Here is an 11,947-nt window from a genome sequence, read left to right on the forward strand (position 1 = left end):
ATTCTTAGCTGAAAAAAAAAAAAAAAAAATAAAAAGAGCTATGGAATCCAAACAGTTATGGTTTCCAATCAGGGAACTGGAGTGATGTACCATCCCCCCTCATACTCAACAGACAGTTCCTGTTTTAAGTCTCATTGGAAAAGGAGACTTAAAGGAAACAAGCCCTCTTATCATCCACTGGTTTATGTGAAAGTCTAGCCCCCTGCTTCTAATGGGCAGCTGGAGGATGTAGAATGGCACTGGATGAAAAAGCCAGTGAGTAGATGGATGTTTGATTTTAAGAGTTTTCTCAGCAAATGCTACATGATGAAATGATTTTACATACATGGTATTATTCTCAGGCACCTGCCAGCTTTCTCCAAGATCAGTGGAATTACTTGCAATGTCACCATTGGACTTGATATTGTCATCATTTGGATTACCATTATAGTTACCTGTGAGAGTAAAAAGAGATTTATGGAATACATGAAGTTCTAACCTGTAGAAAAAACTAGGTTTCAGGCTGTAAAATAAATTGAGATAAGGAGAATATATATGTAACATCAATCTGTACTGGGCAAAATAAGAGCAGAATTGTGTTCTGATTACTGACATGAGCTGCTGCTCACACATTTGAAGCAGGAAGTCTGTTAAGTTCCTATGTACACATTTGAAGCAGGAAGTCTGTTAAGTTCCTAGGTAACTAGATTACATGGTATCCAAGAAAAAACTTATCTAAAAAAGCCCTACTCATTTTCTTGCATCCTACATGGAGAATGTTGGACTAAAAATTAAACAGTGCTATTTGCACCATTATATTCTTAGGTAGATTTCCTGCACTGAAAGTGTGAAAAACTCATGAAGAGATAATTGAACTAGAAAACTCCAGATAATCCAAACCAAAGAATATTCAGAAACTTGCAAGACAAACTACTTTTGTAATTTCTACATGATAAGAAAAAAAAAAATTAAGTAATCACCAGCTACCACTTACCACAGAGGCCACAGAGCAGACTGCTGTAATTAGAGGGCACAGAGACTTCTGCATAATGATTTCCATCATATCTCACCCACAGTCCAAAGTCAGTTTCCAAGAGAACATATCCACCACTGCTTTGAATACTGATCTTCTTTTCAATAAATACAGGCAAGTTCCTTCTGTGACCATTCACCTGTACAGCAAGTTGCAAAAGTAAGTGTGTGGTTGTTGGGACTCTTACAACTACCACCAGCTAGTACAGATTGCTGAAAGATAGGATCTTGTGCACGAGGGAACTGGAACTGATTAAAGAATATCTGAGCAAGTTTGTTGGAGATTTCATTAAAAGAGTTAGATATCATTAATAAAAAGACAAATTTTTGTTATAAACTCTACGGAGATAATAATTATCTGTGTGTCAGTTAAAAATTATATATGTCTTTTAAGTAGGTATTTTCTTACATTCACTTTCTTGTTTTTCAGCAGAGATATCCGATTGTCATAGACTTCCACGTGCACTGACTTCACATAAGAGACTTTGGTGTTGGCTCCTCTGTGCTCATTTGTTGTGGACACTTCAAAGTATGGAAGACTCTCAGAGACAGTGCACACTTTGGAGAGGGTGTAGGTGCAATTTCCCATGAAATTATGGACTTTGTGGTCAAAAGTGTTGTAATGTGGGTCCCCAGAGGCACTGCAGGAAGCACGATCTGTTCAGAAAGAAAAAGTCTCTCTGAGTCTTCACCAGACTTTTGCAGCTGCTTGGTTCCCAGTTTGTTTATGTTGTATTTGTTGCTCAGATATAATAACAGTGATGACATCAGTCAATAGCACTCCAAAGGCCAACCCAGTCTTCTGTCTTTGGACCCACAAAGAATCTATTCTTGTGTATCAGAAATCTATGCCAGAGGTTGATGAAGAAAGTTGGGTAAAAGGCATTATTAAGACATTGTTAAATGAAATGGAGCAGTGAGTTTTTAGTGTCCAGATCTGAAAGGCTTTCTCAGTAAATAGGAAGAATTTACTCAAAAACTTCCCAGGACTGGTTAGCCAGAATAGACTGCTGCACTATCAGCTGTCTGGGGCTCAGTACTCACACCATTTATAGAACTGAAATTGAATATTGCTTTCATGAGATAGCCTTTACACACTTAAAAAATATTAAAATTAAATAGCCAGTGCTAATATGTACAAATAGAGGCACACTGTGTATGCATTTATGTGTGAGACCTCCATAAGATTTTGAATGCTGATAAAAACTTCTGATTCTGAGGGAAAAAACTTCCCATCACCTCTTATCAGAGTTGAGCCTGAAGTTGATTCATGCTGTTTACCAAAAACAACGAAAAGTAAGGGTGATTCTTACATTCTTTGCTTTTCAATGTCATATTAAAATATAGCTACACTTAGGATTGTGTCTACATGTCAATCTTAACACCTGACAAAGAAAGACACACTTTAACAGTTACCAAGAAAAGCAGAAGAAATCTAAATTGAGTAGGTGAGTCAGGAGTCTCTTGAACTTAATAAGTACATACGTACAGAGATTAGTGATTAAAATTGAAGGAAGCCAGCAATTAGAGTTTACCAAGACAGACATTTTAGTACATATACTATATAATAAACTATTTTCCAAGAAAATATAATTGGATTATATCTGAAAAACAATCCAAAATTTGGAAATAAAATTAAATTTAAAATATACAGACAATAAAGCCAGCATAATAGGTGAAAATTTACCATACAAAAGAGTAATTTAAATACACATGGACATGACAATAAAGAGCATGTGAGATAACTATCACCTCTGGTCTACTCCTACAAAAACATCAGCACTGTGGCAAAGAGACCTATTGGAAGATGCATAGAGTTGGAAGTCAGAAAGACTCCAAGAAGAGCAGAAACGTTCCAGAAGTGTGTTTAGCAAGGAAAAGCTATAATCTTCCTGGACAAACCCACAGAAATCCTTCTCGAATGTGCAGGCAAAATTACAGTCTGTTGGTGGAGCTGAACATGGTGCAGAAAAGAAAGCAAAGGTTGTGGAGTGAGGGTGGGGACACCTTTCCCTCATGTCCAGCAGGGCTGAGGTACATCCATGTACATTCAGGCCATGCCCGTGCACAGGTAAGGGTGGTCAGCCAAGGGCAAGTGCCCAGCACAGCCACCACAAAAAACAGATGGGAGACAACAGTACCTGTACTTGTTCCAGGTGATGGTGGTGTTGTTGTATGTGGAGGCTGCGTTGTATTGTCTGGCAAGGGTGGTGAGGTTGTAGGAGCTGGTGAAGTAGGAGTTGGACCTAAGGGGAGACAGAGGAAGAAGTGGTACGTGTCAACATGGGCCATTGCTGTGAACAGCTAATCCAGCCTTCCTGAAAAAGCCAACATGCTGACCCTAGAGACCCAGGGCAGGGATGGCATTGTGATGTCTCTGCTAAAACACTACCACCAGAAGCAGAGCTGGGAGATAGGAGGAGACACATTCCCCTTCATTATGGACACTCTATCCCATGTCATGGGCCTTGGAAGAAGCAAAATTTAAAAGTTTCCACAAGCAGAGTCAGAAGGGGATGGGAGGTGGCAGTAGCTGAGCTCGGTGTGAGTCTGATTGGTGAGGTGGTGAGTACATGCTGCATTGTGGTACCTGGCATGGGGACTGTGGGTGTCGGTGTTGACGGACCTAGCACAAGAGAGTGTAAGAGGAGATGTGCACCAACAGGGGAGTTTTGATGCAGGTAGCTGATTCCCTCACCTTTCTGATGTACCCAACACCATGACCAGGCATACCCAGGACACGGATTGATGAGTGTCATCACAGGCAGAGCTGTCCCATTCAAGTGCTCTGCCACCAGTTTAGCTGGGTGACAACAGCAGGCAAGGCACTTCTGTACCTGTGGTCATTGTCTTGCCTGTGGGCTTTGTAACACATGAATTCAAGCAGTGGCTGCAGGCATTGCCAGTGCTCCAACCTCCCAGAGGAGAGTTGACTTGGGCACAGGATACATCAGTGCCCAAAGACAACTGTGCTTTTGCCTCTAACACAGTCTGCCACCTCAGTCAGTGGCATATCTGAATCTGCCCTCCCCTAAGGCAAGCCTTGTACCTGGTACACAGAATCCCTTTTCAATGGAGAAATCATCCAGTGCTATGTTGCTCCGCACATCTTCACCCCATTCTCCCTCCAGCAAAATCTAAGGGAAGGAATGGTTGCCAGCATTAGTTCCACGTGTGAAGAGTCATTAGAAACCACGGCTCCTCTGAGGTGACAGTGAGAGCCTGTGGCCCTTACCTGCATGTTTCCTGTGGTGTTCACCGAGACCTCTCCCAAATGCCATGTGTCGTTGTGGTTCCCAGATTCTTTCCAGACCAGCACTTGGTCATCATCCTTCTTCACGTACACTTTCAGGGCCATTGTTTGAGCAGTTCCATACATGTGGTACCAGAAGCGGAAGCAGAGTGGTCCTTCCCAGCTGCACACCGGACTGACCAGGTGAGCCACAAAGCCGGGGAGAGCATCATCACCCCCTTGCAGGTAGATGTAGTAGCCATCTGAAACAGAGCACAAACCACACTGTCACAGATGCATCAGAGCTACCCAAAGCAGCCAGGGACAACCCAAGCACAGTCCTGGGAGCACACTGGCTGCAGTTTCAGGCAGGTCAAAGGAGGGGAGAGCAAACACTGTTCCTTCACAAGCCACAACCCACCCCAGGACCAAGTGCCTCTCTAAATGTGCTCTCAGGCCCATGGCAGATGTATGCTTTGGCCTGGGACATGGCAACACTTACAAGCCATGGTCAAAGTCTTCATGTGGCTCTGAATATTTGGAGAATCCTCATCTTTGGCTTCTGGAAAAGCCATGATCTCCTAATGGAGACATAGACCCATTTGCCTTGCCCAGAGACTGACACGTCATCAAGCTGTGCTTTACATTCTCCCCTGCATGGCAGGCCCTTGCCTGCCCTAGAGGTAGCAAAAGTTGATTGCCAGGGCTGGAAATCCTTCCAACAGAATCCTCTGGTCCTTGGGGACACTGGAAAAACTGCTCTGGGGGAAGGCCGCTGGAAGTGGCCTGTGTTCATTATTAGAAGTTTGTTGCCCTCTTTGCAGGGACACCCCTCTGCCTGTGTCTTGTTCCTACCTCCTGTTGTGTGGTCAGAGGACGGGCCAGTATTTGGCGTGGGTGTTGAGCCTTTGTTCCTTATCCAGTCAATGCTGCTGTAATCTTCCTGAGCCCACTCACAGAAATCCTTCTCGAATGCGCAGGCAAAATTACAGTCTGTTGGTGGAGCTGAACATGGTGCAGAAAAGAAAGCAGAGTTTGTGGAGTGAGGGTGGGGACACCTTTCCCTCATGTCCAGCAGGGCTGAGGTACATCCATGTACATTCAGGTCATGCCCGTGCACAGGTAAGGGTGGCCAGTCAAGGGCAAGTGCCCAGCACAGCCACCACAAAAAAAAGATGGGAGACAACGGTAGCTGTACTTGTCCCAGGTGATGGTGGTGTTGTTGTATGTGGAGGTTGCGTTGTATTGTCTGGCAAGGGCGGTGAGGTTGTAAGAGCAAGTGAATGGAAGAGAATGAAACAGAAGTGGAGAAGGCATGTTTGATAAAGGAGATTTGTTCCCAAATGGGGAGGTTGCACACTTCCAAAACACCCCCACATGACTGCAAACAAAGTGCAGGATGGGGATTCCACGTGTCCGGAAGAGTCTTTTCACGCAAGGGCTGGTTGGACCATCAGAATGGGTGGCTAGTAATGCGATAGGTAGAGAAACCCCTGCCTCTTGCACTGCCCCCAGAACTGCCTCATGCCTGTCTCTGAGCTTCAAAGAAATCAAAGGAGGTCAACAGAAGACTTACCACAGCCAGTGCCAGCACTCCAGTCTCCCAGAGCAACTCCTGCCTCAGAACAGGCTGCAGCATAGGCCCCCAGGTCATTGCAGAGCTGCTCTGTGCTGCCATTCGTGGCACACTGGTCATAGACACAGCTCTCAAAGTATGTCTCGGGTGGCAGAACTGCATGGCATGGCTGGAACGGGCCCCCGAGGTGTGTGAGGATTGAACACTGCTTGTTAGCTGCCTCCTCTTCAGCAGGGGAGCAGGATGTAGGCGGGCTGATGGTTGGGTCACACCTACAAAGCAGACAGACAGCCCTGAGTTCCCTGCAGCCTGCTGACAGCAGCCTGACCAGCATTTCCTGACCTCCTCCTGAGCCATAACCTCGGCTTCTGCAGTCCAGATCCCTCCCTAAGACAAGCACCCATGGCTGTCAGTAGAGAGCGAGGAAAACAAGGCCCACAGATACCATTGTCCTCCCTGGTTTCAGGAGGACGGAAGCAAACGATAGCACCAGTTGCAATCCAAAGAGCTTACCAAAAGCATCGTGCCCAGACTCAGCCCACTCTCCCTGGGGCTCAGGAAGCTTCCTCTTCTCCCCTGCCCCATGCTTGCCATCACCAGCCCTCCCTCCTTATGTCCCTCACAGCTCCCCTCTGCCACACTCCCTTCTGTCCTTCATGTGCACGATGGAACAAGGACTCACGGCCACTCATCATCTGGCACCCTCCAGCTGTCTCCAAAGTCGTTGAAGTCGGGTACAACCACGCCATCGGGTCGCATGAAGTCATCCTGCTGGCTCCCAGTGTACGTGCCACACAGCCCACAGAGTTTGCTCTTGTATTTCTCAGACACCTTCACTAGGAGCTCATGGTCCCCATTGAACTGCAGCTGCAGGCCCAGATTGGTAGAAACCCGCACATAGGAGCCGCTCAGGGAAATGCTCACACCGGGAGCAGGAGAAGCAGGCAGGGAGACCAGAGCACCGTTGACCTGGAGAAGGGGACAGAGGGAGACAGAAGCATAAAGAGGTGCCCTCGACCAAGAGGTTCACTGGGGTTCCTCCTCAGAGTGGTGCCAGTGCCAGTGAGCCAGAGGCACTGCTGGCATGAGAAACCCTGCCCAGGCCTACGAGGGCAGCAGCAATTGTACAGCGGCACACTGAAAGCTCAGGAAAGGAACCAAGAATCTGTGTCTGCATGAGTAGCCACCTATGGCCATTCAGAGCCCCGTCAGGCTCTTCTGTGAGCATGCAGCAGGCTCGGGATATAGCAAGCTCTCCCTGGGGGCAGAGGGCTATTTCAAGGGTGTGCAGTGTGCCTGTTGTTCCTGGGTGTAAAAATGAGAGGCTTACGTAGACTGCCTTGTGCTGGCGCAGAACAATGTGCAGGCCTTGGAGGGACAGTGCCACAGAGTCCAGAGCAGTCCAGCTCTGGCTGCCGCGATGTTTGTTGCGGGTGGTGACACTGAAGCCAACGGAGGAGTTGTCACAGCCCGTCACCACTGTGTAGTTGCAGGAGCCCTGGAAGTGGTGGAGCTTCCCATCAAAGGTGCTGTAGTGTGGGTCACCGTAGATGTGGCAGATGGCAGTGCTGGCTGGGTAACAGCCCCTCTGGCCATCCTGGATCTTGCAGACCTCGTCCTCACCACAGGACAAGGCAGAGCAAACCATCTGACCTTTGGCTTCACATCGGCACTGGCGAGTGCAGTTCTCATTGACGAAGGATTCGCCTTCCTGCAGGCAGGGAAACACCAAACCTCAGCGTATGAGGCAGGAAAGTACAGGCAGAGGAGGGGCCTGGCAGGGGTGCAAACCAGGGCAGGGTTTTCACTCACAGTATAGTAGTTGCCCTCAAAGAGGCAGCCACAGTTGGCCTCAGGCACACAGGTGTCTCCGCTCAGGAGGAAGCCAGAGCTACATGCACAGCCCTCCACACAAGGCTTGGAGCAGTTCTGAGGGGCTTGTTGGTCCACACAGGTGGCAGGACAGCCGGTCATGCAGGGGTCATAGTAGCTGTTGGGCGGACACGGCAGGGCTGCAATGGGAAGGGGAAAATTAGGATCAGCAAGACCAGCAATCACGGACAGCCTGGTGAAAAGGGAAATACCAATGTCTAGCTTTGGCCAGAGCAGGTTCAGAGCAGAGGTTGTGGCCCATTTTTCCCTTGCTGGCAATGGCAAGACAGGCACTTACGGCAGAAGGTGGCATTTCTCCAGGGAAGAAGAGTCACACCAGCTGCCTGGCACGCGTCAGCATAGGCCTCCAGAGCAGCACACAGGAACTGCTGGCCACCATTCAGGGCACACAGGTCATACACGCAGGTGTCAAAGTAGTCCTGGGGGTTGATCACGCCATGGCAACTCTCAAAAGAGCTAGGCCTGGTGGTCAGTATGCCACAGAACTGGTCAGACCGGTAGAGCTGCTCCTCTTCTGCACTGCAGGGCGGAGAGGGGACAGGGACACCGCAGGAGGGGTCACTGTCTGGCACCTGCCAGCTCTGTCCCAGCTCATTGGAGTCTGCAGCTTGCTGCCCGTTGGGCATCATGTATTCATCGTCTTTGCGGTTGTTGAAGTTGCCACACATGCCGCAGGTCAGGTTGAAGTAGGTGGTGGGCACCTTCACCTCCACCGAGTGGTCAGCGTCGTAGGACACTCTGAGGTTGAAGTCTGTCTCCAGGACGATGTAGCGACCGCTCTTGCTCACCGTGACGGCCCCTCCTGCTGCGCTCACCGGCAATGTCTGCCGCACGTTGTTCACCTAGGGCACACAGCCACAGTGGGCCCCGGGCCTGTCCCCGGCCTCCCTGGCTGCTCCTGCCCAGGGAAAGCAGTGGCCAGGCCAGGCATGGCAAACAGCTGCCCGGGATGTCCTCACAACCCAACACCCCTGGGGCTCACAGAGCTGTGTGCAGTGTTCTGCACTGTACTCAGCACGGTCCAACGTCCCCGTTTGCCTCCTCCTCCTCCAGCCCCTCCAAAATTGGAAAACAAAGGGACCCAGTGCCTTCAGGAGAACCAACCCACACCCAGCATCTGCCAGGCCCTGCCAGCTGCAGCCAGCCCTGCCTTTCAGCCGCACCCCACTGGAGCCAGTCCCACTGCCTACCAGCACGTGGCTCGTCTGCTTCTTGACCATGACGAAGCGCTGTCCGTACACCTCAACCACGACTTCGCGCACGTAGGACACTCGGGTGTTGCCACGGTGCTCATTCTTGGCCTCCACGTTGAAGTGGGGCAGGGAGGTGGTGTTGGAGCACACTTTGGCCAGGGTGTAGGCGCAGTTGCCCATGAAGCTGTGTGTCACTTTGTCAAAGGTTTTGTAGTGAGGGTCATTGTGGACGTGGCAGATGCCGTAGGAGTGTTCGAGGCACTCAGGTTTCCCGTTCTGCACCCCGCAGTACTGGCCTGCAGGGCAGGAGGCATTGAAGCACTGGACTTTGCTTCCCCGTGCGGGACACGTGCACTTGGAGGAGCAGCTGTTGTCCGTCCAGAACTCGGAGCCCACGGGGTAGTGCTGCCCATTGTGCCAGCAGCCGCACTGCTGGCTGGGCACGCAGCGGTCATTGTAGAGCAGGTACCCGCTGTCGCACACACAGCCCTCCACGCACGGCAGGCTGCAGGTAACAGGAGCCATTGGGTCAACACAGGTGGCAGGGCAAGCTGCAGCACAGGACTCATAGTGAGTGTTGGCTGGACAATCCAATGCTGTGAAAGAAAAGATAAAGGTATGTGTTAATATTTTTTATTGACTCAGGTATTTGGGTTTCTTTAATGTCATATTCTGATTTGTTTTAAAATGTTTGGAATGTCTGTGAACATCTTGGAATTAGCAGCATTTTCATGCATGCCTTTTGTCTTACCACACTGGAATTTCTTTTGAGGTTTGGCTGTCTAAACTTTCACTCAGAGAGAGCATTTCCTAGGACACCAAGATGTTTCCTTGAATTCTTGCATTGGACAGAGTATATCAATGTCATGGTAGCTATTTTTTCTAGCTGTACTCTATTTAGTCTATAGTTCTGTTACTTAATTGCAAACATGATATAATGTCTTAATTCCTGCTTCCTCACTTCACAGAGGTCTTTAAGGCTTGTTATATAATCAGGATATAGATGTGGTCTACTCTATTTCTTGTTACATGCATGACATATAATTATCCTTCGTAATTAGTTGTTTTAAACACTGTCATATTCTGATGAGAAGGTCTGAGAACTGAAGTTTCCTGAGCAATCTTTTTTCAGGTTCCCGACATTTATGTGATGGGAGACAATTTCTAATGACTAATTTCTAATTTCTAATTAATTTCTAATTTCTAATTTCTAGTATTTTCTCACTCTATCTTTAGTCTGCTTTTCTAAGGAGAAACTACAATAATCTTGTACATTTCTCTGCCCATCCTCCCACTTAATTTGACCCTGGTGATCTACAGGAAATACGTGGTTGAGGTTGGCAGAGGACAAAAATATCTTCAGGCTCATTAAAGGAAATAGGAACAAGGCAAGGTGGAGAGATCCTGGAAGCTCTTTCAGCAGAAAGAAGAGATGCAGAGACAGCTCACTCTAGGAGATAAAGCCTCAGTAATGTCCCGAGCCTGGAAAATGCTTTAGATGGAGACTGAATTTAAATAAGATACAGAAGTCCGAAAAGAAATTAGGTCATTTCAGTAATTCCAATATTTTCAGAGTAACTTTTTAGTCTCCCCATCTCATTCAGCCCAGAAGGCACATGGGTCACTGAATTACTATTTCTTGTTCCTTTTATTGTTTCTAGTGGGAACAGATCTGTTCAGGCATTTCAGACATTAAATTTGTATTTAAATTATCTTCTAAAAATAATATGGATATTTTTCCCTTACAACACATGCCTGAATTCTTGAGAAATGTTCTTTACCCATAATCAAACAAGAAAAAAACATTATTCCTACTCACTCCTTAGCACAGACGTCTATCTATTTCTTCAATATATGACACCTTCTGTCTTGTGCCTCTGCGTGTTTCTGTCTCATCCATGTCTTCCCTACTCTCTCTGTAGAATTATTACAATCTCCATTGTTACAATCTCCAATTACTTTTGACTTCTGTCCTGGTCTTTAATGCCTGTCCCCTCTGAAACCATGACTGACTACACCTGCAGGAGACACTCTGATGCCTTCCTCCACATCCATTTGGGAAGAATGGGCAGCTCACAAGAATGGTCCCTACTCTCTTACACATATGGCAGTCTGTGCCACTGATGGTGTCTACAGCACTCTCCTCTCTTTAACCCAGATCTCCTGCTCAGCTTGCCAGAAGAGTTCCTCCTTCATCTTGCTCTCTTTGCAGAGAGGAATTCAAAGGAAAGGCCTCCAATTTTATTTTAAAATGCATTAGATGGATTTTTCCCCTTCATTTAAAGTAGCTGAACTATTTTTACTAGCATCTTCCCAAAGGAATAAAAGTGAGGAACTACATACAACCCTGAAATCTTTAGCATGATCAGTCAAGATTGTCAGCGTTACATGAATTCAAAACAGGGTTGTAAGGAAATCCTCATTAAACCCCGCTGACAAGTGGTAATTTCTAGTAATCTTTGATACATACGGCAAAAGGTTGCATTTCTCCACGGTGCCAGCTGGACTCCTGCACTTTGGCACGCGTCTGCATAAGCCTGTAGGCTTTCACAGAGGGCTGTATTGTCCAGGTGAAGTTCACAGAGATCATACTGGCAATCTTCAAAATAACTCTGTGGATCAACTACTGAGTGGCACTTCTGGAATGGACCATTTGGATCTGTGATCAGACCACAGTATGCATTGCTTTGGATCATGTGTTTTTCATCATCAGTGCAGTTTGGAGTATGGCCATCATCTGGTGAGCACCTAATGTGAAAAATAAGAAAAAAAGTTGTGGAAAAACCAAGGGGTCAACTTTGGATTCACTGGCACCTGAGATGCTTTTGAAGTCACATATACCAAAAGTACAGGACTCTTCACAAAATAAACATGATGTTTTTACAACTCCTCTATAGGATCTGAACCTGATAATATTTGAGAGGCTTGGGTGAAACTCAGGTATTTATTTTTGGCTTTCTGGTAAGTCAGGCTGTTTACATGGAAGGAGAATTAGAAAGTGAAAGCATTCAAAGCTAAACTCCTACTCTCCTGAAATAACAT

General features: G+C 47.2%; 1 protein-coding gene across 1 annotated transcript; it reads right to left on the minus strand.

Moving 5' to 3' along the window:
- Nucleotides 1-4: 4 nt before the first annotated feature.
- Nucleotides 5-3,732, minus strand: LOC117000865 (zonadhesin-like). Its single transcript, XM_033068915.1, has 7 exons — nt 3,710-3,732; nt 3,602-3,637; nt 3,145-3,257; nt 1,421-1,668; nt 974-1,151; nt 326-434; nt 5-8 (listed from the first exon to the last, which is right to left on the minus strand). The coding sequence occupies exons 1-7, from the start codon at nt 3,730-3,732 to the stop codon at nt 5-7; spliced, it is 711 nt and encodes a 236-aa protein (XP_032924806.1).
- Nucleotides 3,733-11,947: the final 8,215 nt, after the last annotated feature.

This window comes from Catharus ustulatus, chromosome 10, assembly GCF_009819885.2.
Source record: "Catharus ustulatus isolate bCatUst1 chromosome 10, bCatUst1.pri.v2, whole genome shotgun sequence".
In the NCBI taxonomy this organism is placed as follows: domain Eukaryota; kingdom Metazoa; phylum Chordata; class Aves; order Passeriformes; family Turdidae; genus Catharus; species Catharus ustulatus.

Bases quoted from the DNA above. Each gene is read 5' to 3' on its own strand.
- LOC117000865 (XM_033068915.1), bottom strand. From the start codon at position 3,732: ATGGTGTTGGGTACATCAGAAAG. The intron at 1,669-3,144 runs GTCTCCCATCTG...CTTTCTGAACAG, and splicing joins GAACAAGTACAGGTACTGTT to ATCGTGCTTCCTGCAGTGCC. The intron at 1,152-1,420 runs GTAAGAAAATAC...CTTGCTGTACAG, and splicing joins TGAAAAACAAGAAAGTGAAT to GTGAATGGTCACAGAAGGAA.